The sequence below is a fragment of the Mobula birostris genome, chromosome 12, assembly GCF_030028105.1.
Source record: "Mobula birostris isolate sMobBir1 chromosome 12, sMobBir1.hap1, whole genome shotgun sequence".
Taxonomy (NCBI): Eukaryota; Metazoa; Chordata; class Chondrichthyes; order Myliobatiformes; family Myliobatidae; genus Mobula; species Mobula birostris.
Window position 1 is genome coordinate 45,756,384 of NC_092381.1, and position 18,589 is coordinate 45,774,972.

The 18,589-nt window shown below is 37.4% G+C and overlaps 1 protein-coding gene across 2 annotated transcripts in view; it reads right to left on the bottom strand.

Moving 5' to 3' along the window:
* The window catches only part of ipo13b (importin 13b), a 144,355-nt gene that overhangs the window by 59,657 nt on the left and 66,109 nt on the right, over positions 1-18,589 (bottom strand). For both annotated transcript variants that reach the window (XM_072273724.1, XM_072273723.1), the window contains 4 exons: positions 18,366-18,513; positions 16,992-17,173; positions 16,158-16,184; positions 10,828-10,962 (listed from right to left, as the gene is read on the bottom strand). In XM_072273724.1, the coding sequence (XP_072129825.1) occupies positions 10,828-10,962; positions 16,158-16,184; positions 16,992-17,173; positions 18,366-18,513 (492 nt within the window). The remainder of the gene's footprint in view (positions 1-10,827; positions 10,963-16,157; positions 16,185-16,991; positions 17,174-18,365; positions 18,514-18,589) is intronic.

The window sequence follows — 18,589 nt, forward strand, 5'->3', positions numbered from 1 at the left end:
GCTATATAGGATCCTGGTCAGACCCCACTTGGAATAATGTGCTCAGTTCTGGTCACCTCACTACAGGAAGGATGTGTAAACTATAGAAATGGTGCAGAGGAGACTTACAAGGATGTTGCCTGGATTGGGGAGTATGCCTTATGAGAATAGGTTAAGTGAATTTGGCCTTTTCTCCTTAGAGCGATGGAGGATGACAGGTGACCTGATAGAGGTGTATAAGATGATGAGAGACATTGATCCTGTGGATAGTCAAGGCTGAAATGGCTAACACAAGAGGGCACAGTTTTAAGGAGGTTGGAAGTAGGTACAGAGGAGATGTCAGGGGTAAGATTTTTTACGCAGTGAGTGGTAAGTGTGTGGAATGGGCTGCCGGTGTCAGTGCTGGAGGCGGATACAACAGACACATGGAGCTTAGAAAAAATTGCAGGCTACGGGTAACACTAGGTAATTTCTAAAGTAAGTGCGTGTTCAGCACAGCATTGTGGGACGAAGGGCCTGTATTGTGTTGTAGGATGTTTCTATGTAGAAACAGTCCATCCTAAGCTGTTATTCTGCCTTGTCCTACCAACCTGAAACTGGGTCATAGCTCCCCAGACCGCAACTATCCACGTACTTACCCAAATTTCTCTCAAATGTTGAAATCAAACCTGCATCCACCCATCCACTGGCATCCAACCTCAGGTTCTCCTTAATATTTTGTCTTTCATCCTTAACATGGTTTCTAGTCCTATTCTCACCCAACCTCAGTGAAAAGCCTGCTTGTATTTACTGTTGTCTATATCCCTCATAATTCTGTATAGCTCCATCAAATGTCCCCTCATTCTCCTGTGCCTCAGGGAATAAAGTCCAAACCTGTTCAATCTTTCCCTACAACTCAGGTCTCAAGTCTTACTTTATTTTTACTTTTATTTTTGGAGCCACCATTACACCTAAACAACTCTACCTAACACAGCCAGATAAGCAATCATCTCCAATCCTCTCAACCACACTGTAAAACTCACCTAACTCTGAAATGGCAATAAATGCTTTGTTATAATTTCTGAAGTTCCTCATTCCTTTTTCTGCACTCAGTCTCCATGTAATACTTTATCAAAAGCATTCATAAAGTCCTTGGCCTAGAAACTCAGTCTGTGCAATAAGGTAAAGTAGTTCAAGTTTATGCTGTGCCACATTACATTGGCTTTCCTTCTCAATCTACCAAATACATGTTGAACAAATACATCAATGCATTAGGAACTCAGACATCCATAGTTACATTCAATAGCATGCATCGCATATCTGGGTGCAACTTTCATAAATTTCATGCATGCCCTCTTACCTACAGGCACACATTTGAATGACATGGGGGGCAGGCACGTAGAGTCGGGTCTTCATAGGAGTTAACTTACTGAGTAGCTCCTTGTAGATTTAGTCTGGTACTGGGAACCAATGTCAGTAGTGCTTAACCCCAACAGTGGCTCCCACCATCTCCCTACAACATTTCCCCTGGTCCTAATTCTAACATCCATCATTTTATGACTCGACTTTCCCTAACGATCGTGTGGTCTCCCCAACGTTCAAACTGGTACTCCCAATGATCTCAATACCACAACTGACAAATCTCAAAGCATTTCTCCCTTGCACAAAATTAACTATTCATTTATGTAATGCTAAAGGAAAGAATAGAAATGGATCAGCTTAAGGTTGGCATATTATTACTATTGGAAGGCCCCATGGATTATCCTGGGTCTTCAGCCATTTACAATTTATAATAATGCAAAAGATTTCCCCCTGCGCCTGTCCTGAACTGCAGTTTATTCAGCAGAGGCCAAGGCATACCCAGCAGACAGCTTGCTGATGTCATAGGATGGTTTTGACAGCCAGAGGGAGCTGCCACTAAATTCACTCATTGTCAAAACTATCAGTGTTATTGAAAGCCTGTGAACTTTTTCAAAAAATTTAAAAGCACTAAAATAAATGAAAGCCATTTCAACCAATAATTATAAAAAGTGCAACTATTACCTCCCTCCCAGCAGCCACTTTCTTTCATTTATTTGTTTTACTTGCCACAGATTTGAACTGGTTTGGAGGCCAGGTTCCCCAGTCCATGTTCAATTGCCATCAGAATCACAACGCCTAGCTGAGCAGAGAACCTTTCCAGGCCTCTAGCTAATTCCACTCCTGAATCGCCTTAATAGCTGGTACTATTAATACCTGCAACTTTATCAGATGGCAAAGGGGATAAATTTTGCCACCAATTTTTTTCCCCATTAACTTACCCTGAGACTTGCAATTTGTCTTCAAGTGGCAAACGAAAGTTAACATTTTAAGTCAAGCCTGCAACTTTTGAAATGTCAGTAAGCAGCAACAGCTCACTCTAAAAAGGATGCATTTTTACCCTGCCTTGGGCATATCAACTGCAGCACACGCTCTGTCCCTAATACCCATTCAAAACATGAAACATGTCCTAAAGCAATTCCACTCCCTCTTGCTAAACTTGAGTAAAGGACTCACTTAAGTGGACAATGTGTATATATTTACCTTGGATCAGTATGCACAGAAGATGTACCATTGTACCAAAAGTCTTGTGTCAAATTTAACATTCTTCTGTGGAATGCAACGAACTAATGTGCACTTTATGCAGTCCTGGGTAGGTCTGTAGTCTAGTGTAGTTTTGTGTTGTTTTACGTAGTTCAGTGTAGTTTTTGTATTGTTTCATGTAGCACCATGGTCCTGAAAAACGTTGTCTCGTTTTTACTGTGTATTGTACCAGCAGTTACGGTTGAAATGACAACAGAAAGTGACTTGACTTATAGATGAACCAAACAATGTCACAATTTCGTTAATATACATAAAGGGAGGTTCTGTGAAGATCTTGCATAGAGATCTGGTTTATATTGTACAGGAGCCTATGATTCTAACAGATGCAGTGGGGCCAGCAACAATACCATTTACTGTAAAAGAGCAATTGACAGTTTATTCAAAATTATCACTCACTAATCTTCTAGAGGGTAACAACACATCCAGAATTTGGAGAATCTTCCACTCTGTTGGTCTTCCACTGTCTATTAATGACCAAGACCTCAGCACACCAGCACTGCCCCTCGGGAAATGAATGTGGTGAGCTGCAGTGACAGTGCTTTAACTTTTGGTGTTGGAACGCCCAGTTTCTAGGGAGTATTAGCATCAAATTCTGGAGCAACTGCTCACTGTGCATTAGAAAATCTAACCAACAACAGCTCAGTACTTTCTCAATGCTAGGAATACAAACGCTGTCACAGAATGGTCTACGACATTTACTTGTTCTTGCAGAAATGTGGCTCTAAGACAACATCCATGCACAATCATCTACAGACATAATACTCAGGGATGGACTGTATTATTATTTCTTGTAATTATGTTTTTCGGTTATCATAATTATATGTGCTGTATTTAACCGTTGGTATTGTGTTTTTGCACCTTGGCTCCAAAAGAACACTTTCATTTGGCCATATTCTTGTATCTGTTTGAATGGCAATTAAACTGGAACTTGAACTTATTCATTGTTGAGTCAGTATTTCCTCTAAATGAACATAGAACATTAAAATCGCACCACAGCGCCAATAATCTCTTCTACTTCCTCCTGCACACTTGCTTAAAAACATCCAAAAATCACTCATAATTAATTTAAGTTTTAACTAACAAACATAACTGATTTTGCAATCTGAATAAATAATTTTCTAAATACACATCTACAAATGAATAACAATAAAAGCAATTCTAGTTACTTTGTAATTTATGAAAATTAATTAGATCAAACTGACATCAGAAATTACTGTGAGTATTATAACAATAACAGATTTCAAGAAAGTGATGATCGAAATCCAGTTTGCAGGTTCAATGGGAACCTAGTAGAATTAAACTCAAAGCACAGAAGCAAGTTCTTCTGCCCACCAACATGGTGCTGAGCATTGACACATGGGAGGAAAATGGAACACCAATGCAGTTACAGAGAGAAACTACAAACTCCACATAGATCATACAGCAGGTCCAGCAGGTCAAGGCTGAACCCAGGACACTGGAGCTGTGGGTAGCAATTCTTTTTAATTTTCCCAGCACATCAAAACAAAATTTCACCAAAGCAGTTACAAGATACTTGCAATTAAACCCTATTAGCTGGGTACTTATCAGCGAGTGACCTGTGTTAGAGCAACATAATAGTTAAAATTATTTGAAAAGATGAGGAGCCTACCAAGCTTTCTTGAAGCTGGCTGGCAGAAGTATTCGTTTGAACTTGAAAGCATGCAATTGCATGACAAGATACTTTAACAAAGGCTATATTTTCATAAGCAGAATTGAAAATAAAGCAAAGACCCTATCAGAAGCAGAGACAGCAAGGCTTATTGACATAAATTTACATCAAGTATTCAAAGCAGTTGAACTACGTTGAAAGTAAATTTCTTATCAAAGTATATACAGTATAGTCACTATATACTACCCTGAGATTCATTTCCTTGTGAACACTCACAGCAGATACAAAAAAAACACAATAGAGGCAATGAAAAACCACCCATGACACAGACAGGCAAACAACCGATGTGTAAAAGACAACAAAAATACAAATAAAATAATAAATATAGTAAATAAGCGATAAATATTGAGAACACGAGTTGTAATGTCCTTAAAGGTGAGTCAGTTCAGTGTTGGGATGAGTGAAGTTATAAGCCATACATCCAACTATCTAATGCATAGAAAATACAAGTACAAGTTCAATCACGTTTCATGCACATATTAAGTATAGCATCAATAACAATGTACAGAATACATTCGCTATTATAGAACTCTGCACCATCGGTCATGACATTAAGATTTTTGCTTGCACAGTATCCAAATCCAGGATATACCACTTGTGGAAAAAATACTTCATATCTGATACAGAAGCAACTGTCCACAAAAATCATGCTGTGATCACACAACAGCTGACATAACTTGTTTATTCTCTCTACTGATATTGTATAGGCTATTTTCTGCTAAATCAGAATATAGTTTTCAGTCACACTTGTGGATTTGAGCAGAATCCATCCTGATACTTTAATCCAGAAAAAAGATAGTGCTGGCTTGTTACAGAGATATGTTAAAAGGCATGTCCAGTTGTAGATTTCAAGACACTGTTTGACTACAAAAAAACCTATTTCCCCAATGTCCTGCAAATTGGTTAACCAATTTTGATTGGTTCTGTTTACCACAAAATAGTTAGGGCATTTTTCTGGATAATAATCACTGCAATTTGATTGCAAAATATGAAATATTTGAGACATACAAAACATTTGAGACTAAGTTTTAAATGAACAATAATACGCGCACTTTTTGAATTTCAGCTTCATTTTACAGTAGCCTCAATTTGGAAGCAATTTAAGTTTAAATTTAAGTAGTAACAATTAATTTTAACTGCATAATATTTTTAGGAACATTTAAAAGGACAGTTTAAGGTTGTAAAGTTACTAAATACAACTTGATCGGGTCCTCAAAGCACACATACATCTCTCATATTACCTTCCATTTTCTTCAGTTTTCACTCAATTCTAGACCATAAGACAAAGAAGCAGAATTCTAGTGGGCAAAATGGACAGGTAATTGATAGTTTAGAACTTAAACCCAAGGATCACGAATTAAATAAAAATCCATATTCTGTTAAGGAAGAATTTTAAAAGTCATAAATGACTTGAAGCCTGCAGAAAATGAAATTAAGTAGGGGAAGAGCATTCAACAGTTTGGCAAGTTAGACAGGATAACCATACATCCAGGTTGGACAGAGTATGCATGATAGCAAGGAGGAACTGCAAGACAGCAACAATGGAATACCATCTTAAATAAAAATGTTTTTTATTTTGCTAAAGGACTGAGTGAATGGAAGATACAGCAACTTAACAAATGGAAAACACAAGATACAGCACAGTCACTACTGCAATGCAAAGGTACTGTTTGAATAAAGGGCAGCAAGCAAACTAAGAAAATTGAGGCCATGAATACTCAATGCAACAATCTGGAAATAAATTTGTTCTTAGACATTTTCTAGCCTTTAACAGAACAGAGCTTTTTATGGGTCAAAAGAGGACAAAAGTTCTCAACTTGACTGCAGTCAATCATATACATAAGGAGCATACTCAGCCATTTTACTCTATGTAATTCTTAATTATCCATATTTTTCCCCTATAGCTTTGTAACCCCCACCCATCGAATTACATACTGGAGTTCTTTTGAAAAATACAAATGCATCCACTACTGGCATCCTTTCAGGAAATGCATTAAGATTTTTTTTTATCATCCTTGCCTTCCCCTCCAATCTGTTGAAATTTATTTTATTTCTGTGGCCTCCAGTTAATGATAAAGCAGCCAGTGAAAACATTTTCTCCTCCAATTTAAAAACTGTTGTTATATTTTCTGATTACATAGACCTTAGCTTATTAAACCAATGGGTCACAAGAGTTCTGTAGAATGCAAGATAAAATTTGCAAAATAGAAATCCAAATAAACCAAAATGGATAAATAAGAAAATGAAAATGAAAATTAAAATTAAAAAGTAATGTAGCGAAACCTCCTGGAAGACAGGAATTAACTACAGTTTAGGAGTATAAAAATGTACCAAAATGAATTAGGGAAAAGAGTAATGAAAAACCTGCTAATCCCAATACTAAAATTCATCCATTAGGAGGGAGATATTAAGCAAGTTGGATTTTATAATTTGAAGGTGGCTTTATAAAGATCGCCTCCAAAGATATTTGTATTTATCCAATTTCAAAATTGTGAGCAGTCATCATTTTAATCACTCCACCATTACTTGCTTTGTCTTAAGCTTCTCAGGCTTTGAATTTCAGTAACTCCTTCCAACATCAGCCCAAAACCAAACAAAATTCACCACATCTCCTTCGGCTTTTCTTCCTGCAAGATTTATTTTAAAGCCAATCTCTTCACAAAGACTCTGCAAACTTTGTTCAGGAATGCTTTAGTGAATCATTTTAAACCATTACACTACATTAAAGGTGCTTTCACAAATACAAGGCTTTAACTCAGGTAATAACTATTGTGACAGAATATTCATTATTCATTGGTTAGAAATTTGCTTATTTGCCACACTATTTTTAAGCTGTTAATATCTTAGAAGATTTTAGAGTCAATAGGATGAATTCTGAAGCAGCTAATAGGACTAAAAATTAGCAAATTATTCTACCTTAATTATATCATCCTAGAATAATTTGAAAATAATTTGGAGAAAGTCAGTGAGTTTCTTTATATATTTTTATGGAAGTATCTTTTTAGCTCTGCAGTACTAGAAGAAAATATAGTACTCATGTTTAAAAAATGGTATGACCAGTTCAATAGTCAATTAACAATGAATAAAATAACACTGCTTAAAGAACTAGTTATAAATCTTTTTTCCAGTGACCGACCTTAACCAATTCATTCACCCATGTCACTCAATAACAATAAACAAATCAACTATAAATCTAACCGGAGCTATAACTAAACCACTTTGGTTAAACCTTAAAAGGCAGTGTTATTAAAAAAATGATCCTTCATGTTTATTTCAATATCACATATCATTTTTGTTGTGTATTGAGCACAACCAAGTTTTACACAGGGCATGCAGTTCCCCAACCTTACTTTTTCTTTGTTCTCCCTTGCACATTGCTCCTACTTATTATTTATACTCATTGTGCCACGTATTACTGATCTTCTCCGAATCTGTTTAGTGGATTTTGTTCTACATACCCAGTTGCAAAACCCCACTTTAAAAGCCACTACTTTAAAGTATTATATTAATTATGGCTTTTAATAAAACATAAAGAGCATGAACATAGAAAGGGAAGACAGGGAGATAAATTTATTTTTTGATAACATCACAAATGTTCTGTGACTTTGTAAATGGATTGGAGAATTTTAGGGTGCCAACTGCAAGAACTTGTAAGAGATCTTGGAGGTCTACATGGAATACTTCATTATAAGCTATAAGCTGCCAAAAAGAAATCGTACGTGAATGTAGTTTCATTAAAAATCTGAATCATGGGTCACCTGACATATGATTTCACTTGGGTAAAGGGTTTTTATGTCTCATCTAATATGTTTAATGACTTAAAGCTAAATATAAGCCTGCCAGACTTCTGATTATAACAGGGGGTAAAGGAAATTGAAAAGAAATTGCAGAGGATAAATTTAAGACTGATAAATACAAAATATTGCAAAGTCCTTAAAGTCTGCATAGAGATCAAAAAGGAATAAGGACCAAATTTTTTTTAATCGTGTTGGCTTATTTGGACACTAAAATCAGCACCAAAGGTAAAATTTATTACCAGTCTTCTAAGAAGTGATGAAGATATCCAATTTTAAAATGGATGTGGGAAAAGAAAGCATAGAGACTGGCAGATAATCAGCATTTATACAATTATGTAATACCGGGCTCTCTTCTGTGGATAAAATACAGCAATTTGAAAAGTGGAATTAATGAGAAACACAGATGAGGATCAGAAAGCAGCAACAAGACTTTGAATTTTAATGTCTGGACTGATAATATACTGGGAAACATAATTCAAAAAGTAATATTGATGAGGCGTTAAGGTTTTAAAAATGTTTTGTTTATTTATGGAGATACAGTGCAGAATAGATCCTTCTGGCCCTTTGAGCTGCATCACCGAGCAACCCTAGCCTAATCACAGGACAATTTACAATGACCAATTAACCAACCAACTGGTACGTCTTTGGATTGTGGGAGGGCACCCACGCTGTCATGGGGAGAACATACAAACTCCTTACAGACAGCAACGGGAACTGAAGCTGAGTCGCTGATACTGTAAAACACAGGGCTAACCACGACACTACCGCGTCATCCCAAATTTTTTTTTGGATTTAGAAATACGCGCAGAACAGGCCTTTCCAGCCCATGCAGTACATTCCAGTAAAAAATAAATGAAATCATTTGGGACAGCACGGTAGCGTAGTGTAATGGATAGGGCACCATTTTCTTATCTGATCACCATTAGGTCAATGTCAGCTCCTAGAAGAGCATCCCCATCAGTCTCAAAAATGCTGGAATGCTGAAAATACTCAGGAAGGCAGGCAACCTCTTTAGAGACAGAACCTGTTAACATTTCAGGTTCAAGCCTTATCATCAGTTCAGCTGAGCATTCTGAGATTTTAGTCAATTTTTATTTCAGATATCTAACTACTAGTATCTAATTTCAGGTATTAGAAATTCCAGCTTCCCATCTGTCTCATCACACTAATCAACTCCCTTTTGAAGCATTAACTGACTACATTTCCACTACCTTTACACATATTGAATTTTAGTTCCTAACCATTCCTCAGAAAAGTTTTCCCTTATGTGCCGTCACACAATTAACCAATGAGAATAGCTTCCCTTTATTTACCAGACCTACACCAATCACAAACTTGTACATTCCTTACTAAGTCTTTTCAAGGTTTTCTATGCTCCAAGACAACAATCTCAATTTCCTCATCTTTATAGATGCTCATTCCTAAAAATGCCTCTCAGAAGTCCAACCCTACGTCACCGTTGTGAGAGATGGAGAAGAGCTGTGGTGAAGCTGTAAAGGCTAAAGCCCTAAGCCCTGTACAGTAGATGCAATGGATTGCAAGAATCATTGGTGAACTCCAATCATACCATCAACCTCAGAGGACGATGGCGACGGAAGATTATCAATGGCCTATGTTCCACTTAGGAGCTAAGGGCCCAAGTAAAAGTAAGTAAGTATTCCTGATAATATTCTTGTAAAAAAGCTTCGCACTCTTTCTAAAGTGTGTAGCCAGAACCGGACACATTACTCCAATTGTGGCTAACCAGCATTTGTACATGTTCAACACATCTTTTTCTTTTTTCGAATCCAATGGTCCTCTGTGTTTTGCAAATCACACCAAAAAGACAGTCTTGCAGGCTTTAGAAAGTACATGTCCTAAAATTAGGTAGGTGTTGGATAAGGTGTGGAAAAATCGATTTAGGCTTATTTCTCAATGAAAAATAGCTGAACTATGAAAATAAAATCAAGCAGCAAGCTAAATAATGAGAGGAGGAAGAAAGAAATGACTTAGAGAATTAAATGCTATGTATTAAATTATACTGAAAATAATACAAAAGAAAAAGATAGAAGTACATAATAAAACTTGCAAAAAAGTCTTATGAGAATGATAGGATATTTTTAATGAAGGATAAATCTTTGGTATAATATACCACATACACTTGTGATCAAGAAAAATAACTGAAATGCTTAAAATTCAGTAGGTTGCTCAAGTGAGAGATCTTGAACATTAACTGTGAGAGTTTCAGTTGACTAAATCTGCTTTCCTTGCCTTTGATTTTATCATATTTCAGGAAACATTAACCATTTATTTATTCTTTTGAAAGTGCTTGCTAAGATTGGAAGTGTTGACTTTCAGGAAATATTATTTGCATACATATTGGTGCAGGGAATTCAAATATTTTAATCAGTGCCAATAATTAAATTGCGGTCAAAATTTAATCGCACACTTTAAAAATCAAATAACTTTTTAATGTATGTGCTTGAATACAAATGAATATTGTGCCAAGAAGTTGTTTATCCATGCCCTTGTATTTCTATGGTATTTATAATTCTTAGAATTAAAGAAACTGACATAGAGAAACAATGTTTTGAGATTTAGGATATAAGAAAACTGCATAAAACACCTTACTACAAAGAAAACATCAAAGATGAAAATAAAACTGCTAGAAGAATGACACGAACAAGAGTTCAACTAAAATAGTTGCATATAATCTTGAAATCTTGGTTTCAGGATTATATGCATCTTGTTGTAAAGATGCTGGCTTTTCATTGTACATACCGGCTCTTCAGCAAGTTTCTCCAGTTGCTGGATGTAAGGGCTGATGAGGGAGTGCAGGTTCCTAAGGATTTCCTCCACCTGAAGAGCAGAGAGCAGGAATCCCAGTGCCTGCATCAGCCACATACACTGACTTGTCTAAAAAAAAAAGAGAGAAAAAAAGCTTAGGTGAAAATAAAGCTTTTATATTTGAAAATAGAAGTAATGAAAATTAATCACATTTTTGCACACCAAGGAAAACAAAATTGTTTTAAAACAAAAAACATCAGAACAAGACCTGTAAAAATTAGACAAGAAATAACGTTGTGTAATCTGGGCAACCCTACCAGATTTTGGAATATATATATAAATGTTCATAAACAATCACATTCTGAAACTTCAGAAACTGTGCAGAAGGACTTGGGAATGCTTGTGTATGAATCATTTTGGATACTGCTGATGGGGACGACCTACCAGTGACAAGTTGCAGCGATTGTGTCTCTGGCACCGCGACAGGACCCTCAGCTCAGAAGAGAAGGAGGGAAAAGAGGAGAGCAGTAGTGATAGGGGATTCGATAGTTAGGGGGACAGATAAGAGGTTCTGTGGAAGAGATCAAGAATCCCGGATGGTCTGTTGCCTCCCTGGTTGCAAGGTCCACGATATCTCAGATCAGGTTCTCGGTATTCTCAAGAGGGAAGGTGAGCAGCTGGATGTTGTGGTCCATGTAGGAACCAATGACGTGGGTAGAAAGAGTGAGGAGGTCCTGAAAGGTGAGTTTAGGGAGTTAGGTGCCAAGTTAAAGGACAGGACCTCCAGGATAGCAATCTCAGGATTGCTACCAGTGCCACGTGCAGGCGAGTTTAGAAATAGTAAGATAGCGCAGATCAACACATGGCTGAAGACATGGTGCAGGAGGGAGGCTTCAGATTTATAGATAATTCGGCAGTTTTAAAGGGAAGGTGTGAGCTGTTCCAGCGGGACGGTTTACATCTGAACTGGAGGGGGACAAATATTCTTGCAGGTAGGTTTGCTAGAGAGGCTCCAGTGGATTTAAACTAGGTACAAGGGAGGAGGGGAACCAGAGCGTAGGAACAGATGTAGGAGAGAAGGAAGAAAAAGAAAATAGTAAAGTTGTTTGCACCATTAGTGATAAAACAAAGAGTAAGAGGTAGAAAATTTCTTAAAAGCATTTATCTTAATACTAGGAGCATTATAAGAAAGGTGGATGAGCTTAAAGCATGGATTGATACCTGGAAGTATGATGTGGTAGCTATTAGTGAAACATGGTTACAGGAGGGGTGTGATTGGCAACTAAATATTCCTGGATTTCATTGCTTCAGGAGTGATAGAGTCGGAGAAACAAGAGGGGGAGGTGTTGCATTGCTTGTCAGAGAAAATATTACAGTGGTGCTCTGGCAGGATAGATTAGAGGGCTCGTCTAGGGAGGCTATTTGGGTGGAATTGAGGAATGGGAAAGGTGTAGTAACACTTATGGGGGTATATTATAGACCACCAAATGGGGAGCGAGAATTGGAGGAGCAAATTTGTAAGGAGATAGCAGATATTTGTAGTAAGTACAAGGTTGTGATTGTGGGAGATTTTAATTTTCCACACATAGACTGGGAAGCCCATACTGTAAAAGGGCTGGATGGTTTGGAGATTGTAAACTATGGACAGGATAGTTTTTTGCAGCAATACATAGAGGTACCAACTAGAGAAGGGGCAGTGTTGGATCTCCTGTTACGGAATGAGATAGGTCAGGTGACGGAGGTTTGTGTTGAGCAGCACTTCAGGTCCAGTGATCACAATGTCATTTGTTTCAATATAATTATGGAGAAGGATAGGTCTGGACCCAGGGTTGAGATTTTTGATTGCAGAAAGGCTAACTTTGAGGAGATGCAAAAGGATTTAGAAGGAGTGGATTGGGACAATTTGTTTTATGGGAAGGATGTAAAATAGAAATGGAGTCATTTAAAGGTGAAATTTTGAGGGTACAGAATCTTTATGTTCCTGTTAGGTTGAAAGGAAAGGTTAAAAGTTTGAGAGAGCCATGGTTTTCAAGGGGTATTGGAAACTTGGTTCGAAAAAAGAGAAATATCTACAATAAATGTAGGCACCATGGAGTAACTGAGGTGCTTGAGGAATATAAAGAATGTAAAAAGAATCTTAAGAATGAAATTAGAAAAGCTAAAAGAAGATATGAGGTTGCTTTGGCAAGTAAGGTGAAAATAAACCCCAAGGGTTTCTACAGTTATATTAATAGCAAAAGGACAGTGAGGGATAAAATTGGTTCCTTAGAGAATCAGAGTGGACAGCTACGTGTGGAGCCAAAAGAGATGGGGGAGATTCTGAACAATTTCTTTTCTTCGGTATTCACTAAGGAGAAGGATATTGGATTGTGTAAGATAAGGGAAACAGGTAGGGAGGTTTTGGAAACTATGATGATTAAAGAAGAGGAAGTACTGGCGCGTTTAAGGAATATAAAAGTGGGTGAGTCTCCGGGTCCTGACAGGATATTCCCTAGGACCTTGAGGGAAGTTAGTGTGGAAATAGCAGGGCTCTGACAGAAATATTTCAAATGTCATCAGAAACAGGGATAGTGCCAGAGGATTGGTGTATTGCTTATGTTGTTCCATAGTTTAAAAAGGGTTCTAAGAGTAAACCTAGCAATTATCGGCCTGTGAGTTTGACATCAGTGGTGGGTAAATTGATGGAGAGTATTCTTAGAGATGGTATATATAATTATCTGGATAGACAGGGTCTGATTAGGAACAGTCAACATGGATTTGTGCGTAGAAGGTCATGTTTGACAAATCTTATTGAATTCTTTGAAGGGGTTACTTAGAAAGCTGACGAGGGTAAAGCAGTGGATGTTGTCTATATGGACTTCAGTAACCAAGGTTCCACACGGAAGGTTAGTTAGGAAGATTCAATCGTTAGGTATTAATATTGAAGTAGTAAAATGAGTAAAAAGGGAACTTCTTTACTCGGAGAGTAGTAGCTGTGTGGAATGAGCTTCCAGCAGAAGTGGTTGAAGCAGGTTCCATGTTGTCATTTAAAGTTAAATGGGACAGCTATATGGACAGGAAAGGAATGGAGGGTTATGGGCTGAGTGCAGGTCAGTGGGACTAGGTGAGAGTAAGAGTTCGGCTCGGACTAGAAGGGCTAATATGGCCTGTTTCCATGCTGTAATTGTTATATGGTTATCACAAAAGGTTGGTTTGAAGGTGCAGCAAGCTATCAAGGCGGCAAATGGAATCTTGGCCTTCATTGCTAGAGGGACTGAATTTAAGAGTAAGGAGGTTATGCTGCAATTGTATGGGGTATTGGTGAGGCTGCACCTGAAGTACTGCGTGCAATTCTGGTCTCCTTACTTGAGGAAGAATATACCGGCCTTCGAGGTGGTGCAGAGGAGGTTCACCAGGTTGATTCTAGAGATGAGGAGGTTGATTGATTCACATGGGGCTGTACTCACCGTAATTCAGAAGAATGACAGGAGATCTTACAGAAATACTCAAAATTATGAAAAGGATAGATAAGTTAGAGGCAGGAAAGATGCTTTTCCCAGAGTGGTGAATCTGTGGAATTTTCTGCCCAATGAAGCAGGGGAGGCAATCTCAATGTATATATATTTAAGACAGTGTTGGATAGATTTTTGCCTAGTAGGGAAATTAAGGGTTAAGGGGAGAAGGCAGGTAAGTGGAGAGGAGTCCATGGTCAGATCAGCCATGATCTTATTGAATGGCGGAGCAGGCTCGAAGCACCAGATAGCCTATTCCTTATTTCTTATGTTCCTATGTTCCTGTGGGAGCTTTGAATAACACATACTAAACATTTATAAGGTGTTTGTGATTTTCAGTTAGATTACTCTTTTCCTTCCTATCAGTTGTATCTCCAGTCTAATCAGTGTGCATCTTGCTGAAATTACATTGTCATTCATTTTTTTATTCACCAGCAACAGTGACCAAAAATATATTTGCAGATAGAATTTTACTCTATATTTTATGCAATTTCTAACAGCTCATTCCATATCTAGTGGCATTATTTACGTTGTATAAAGTATAAACTTTACACTTTTTTTGCATTAAAACTAAATGTATACAAATGTTAGAATCCATATACAGATACATTTCCAATAGTAGGAGAGTCTAGGATATGAGGGCAGAGCCATAGAATAAAGAACTATCCCTTTAAAATTGAGATCAGGAAGAATTTCTTCACCCAGAGGGTGGTGAATCTGTGGAACTCTTTCCCACAGGGGGCTGTAGCGGACAAGTCATTGAGTTCGAAGTTCAAAGCAAATGATCAAAGTACGTATGTCACTATATATTACCTTGTGATTCATTTTCTTGCAGGCATTCACAATAGAACAGAGAAGTACAATAGAATCAATACAAAACTACACACAAAGACTGACAACCAACGTGCAAAAAGATGACAGATAGATAACAGTAGATACACAGAGATACGTAGAAAGAGTAGGTACATAGATAGATAAAATAATGCTGAGAACATGAGTTGTAGAGTCTTGAAAGCATGTCCATAGATTGTGCCATGAATCCATAAGATGTGGAAGCATTTCAGAGTTGAGGTGACTGAAGTTATCATGCTGGCTCAGGATTCTGATGGTTGAAGGGAAATAACTGTTTCTGAACCTGGTGGTGTGGGACTTAAGGCTCTTGTACCTCCTTCTCGATGGTAGAGCATGGGCTGAATGGTGGAGGGAATAGATGGTGAATGCTGCTTTCTTGAGGCAATGCACCTTGCAGATGCACTCAGTGGTGGGGGAGAGCTTTGCCCGTGATGGACTAGGTTGTATTCACCACTTTTAGAAGACCTTCCATTCTTGGGCAGTGGTGGTTCCATAATGGGTAGTGAGGCAACCAATCAGGACACTCCTCATTGTGCAACAACAGAAGTTTGTCAAATTTTTAGATGACATGTCAAATCCGAGCAAACTTCTAAGAAAGTACAAGTGCTGCCGCGCCTTCTTTATTATGGCACTTACATGCTAATCCCAGAACAGATCCTCTGGTATGGTATTTAAGGCACAGATTAACAGGTTTGCAATTGGTAAGGGGGTTAAGAGTTACAGGGAAGATGCAGAGAATGAAGTTGAAAAAAACTACCCATTATTGAATGGCAGAGCAAAGCCAATGGACTAAATGGCCAAATTCCACTCCAATATCTTATGGTCGATATATGTAGTGCAGTTGTTTAAGGCAATTCCAATTAAAATTTGAAGCAGTTCAATACTAGTTTTATAAAGAGTGAAAAAAATATTTTATAGATGTGAATACAAGTACTTCATTGATATATTTGTTTTAATATCAATAAATTTTAATCAACTGACCTTATGAATTTGTTTCATTAAAACTTCCTGTGGAAACAGAAATAAAACAGAAAATACCAATTATCATCTGCTAAATTGCAACACGATACACAACAACTGCCTATCCTTTAACCTCAACCCTGATAAGTCTCATGAAAATTTCAATTCCTTAACTAAATAAAACTATTTCATTTTACTGTTAAAGATGTCAAGGCAGGAGATGGATATGAACTGTTCACAAAAAAACTATACTCATTTAATCTATTTCAGTAAAACTTCAACTTCTCCAAAACTGAATTTCAAATACAACTTTCAACAGCATATAGCCAACTTTTACTTGTTTCCAATTCTATACTTATTTATTTCAGTTTGTAATATAACAGGAATGTCAGATTAAAAATATATCAAAGTGCACCTCAACCTTATCATCAGAATAATCTGTGCTTGCACTGCAAATTATCTAAGATCGCTGCATGTCCAAATTTCTCTTTATCTATGAGCATAATATGCAAAATCCATCCAGACAAAAACCCACTTGACCATTGTTAACAAAGGACTTTTACAAGAACCCTTTTCCATACAAACATGTTGTACCTCTCAATGAATTTTCATCCTGAGACACAAAATATCATCAGCTATTTTACCAGTAACTTAAAAAAATATTTATTTTTCTAAATAAGTGATGTTGTTCACAGTATGTACTCATAACTGAGAAATTAAATTTTCTATAATAACTAAAGTATAAGCTCATTACTTCTAAAGTATCAGCAAAATTTTTAGTTCAGCCTCCTAAATGTAAGGAGATACAATTACTCACTACTGCAAATATAGTTATTAAGTCTCAATGATCATTACCTGAGAAACAGCCACAATATTAGCAGCATAGGGAGGTAGGTCATACTTGCATTCTCTACAGATCTTTTTCAGCGTGGAAACACTGGATATGGAAAGCTCTGGGTTGCCCAAAGCATGCAGTACCAGTGGTAATACACTGTTGATCATCACAGGGTGGTCAGCCAGCCATTCGGCTAGTGCACCTACAATAGAAATTAGAATAAATTTAGAACAAAAAGGACACTCAAACTGCAATGACGATCAGAGCAATCATCAAAAGAATATGAATTTCCATATTTTAAGTACAAATGGTTTGAAGGAGCTCTAGGTATCTGATTTTATTTTGCTGAATGTTACTAAGTGATTGTAATTCAAGTGACTTGGCATGCAGTTTGCATGTAGCCAGCTCTGACAAAAATCAACATATTACAGAATATCGATAGAACAGCTGCTGCTAACTGAAAATTAAAAAAAAATACCAGAAATACTCAGAATAGCAAGCAGTGTTTATGAGAAAGGAATTCATATTTCACGATAATCTGCTTTACGTGGTCTTAATGGAAATATAAATATTAGCCGGGGATTACTCCCTTGGTAACATGGATGGCAAAATCTAAAGGGTACAAAACTAGGGTCAGAGGGATTAAAAGAGAATTAAAGGGATTTGAGGAAGAAGCTTTTCATGCAGGGGGCAGATGGAATTTAAACACATTGCCCAAGTGGATGACACAATACCTAAAATCTGTCCTGACAAGTAAATGATGGGCCAAAGAGCCTGTTTCTGTGCTATGTGCCCTTAAGCACTTATTCTAAAGTAATGGCAATAGCTTGCAAGAGCAGATTGGGTTTTGGATGAACCTCTCATCCAAAAGGAGTATCTATCAGTTGACATAATGTGCAGAGTAATAGCAATCGGAATTTAATCCTGATCAGTACAAGACCGCGCACTTGGATATAAGGAATAAGGATAGGCCATGCAAAATGAATGGCAGAACCTAAGGCAATTTTGAAGAACAGAGGGACCTCAGTGTACAAATCCATGGATGTTTAAAGTGGTAGGTAAGGTGGTGAAAGCAGCATGTGGTATACCCTGAAGGAGCTGGGACCTGGAAAGCACTGCCTGAATGAGTGGTGGTGGAGGTGTGTATTCTTAACTTCAATAAAATATCAACACAAGGATTTGAGTCACAAATACATAGATGGCTAAGCATTAGTGCTGATAAGTGGGATTAGTGTACAAAGGTACTTAATGATCAGCATCGGTACGATAGGCTGAAAAGACTGTTTCTGTGCTGTACGAATATGACTGAGGTTATCAGACTGAGAGCAAGCAAACCATAGTTACTAGGAATAGCTGCTTCATTAATAAATATACTCAGAAGTTATAATGCATACCTATTGTAAACATTACTGTGTCAGCTAACTGCACATTGCTGATGTTTATCCGTGGGATAAGACCAATCAATCCTGGAATTACGTCAGAATAGTTGACATCATTGGTTTCCGCAATTGATTGAAACCCATACAAACAGGCTTCAATGTGCTAAACAGAAAGAGGAGAAAAGTGATGCAATACATCAGGTCTAGAATTTCTGCATTTATAAATTAATGAGGATATA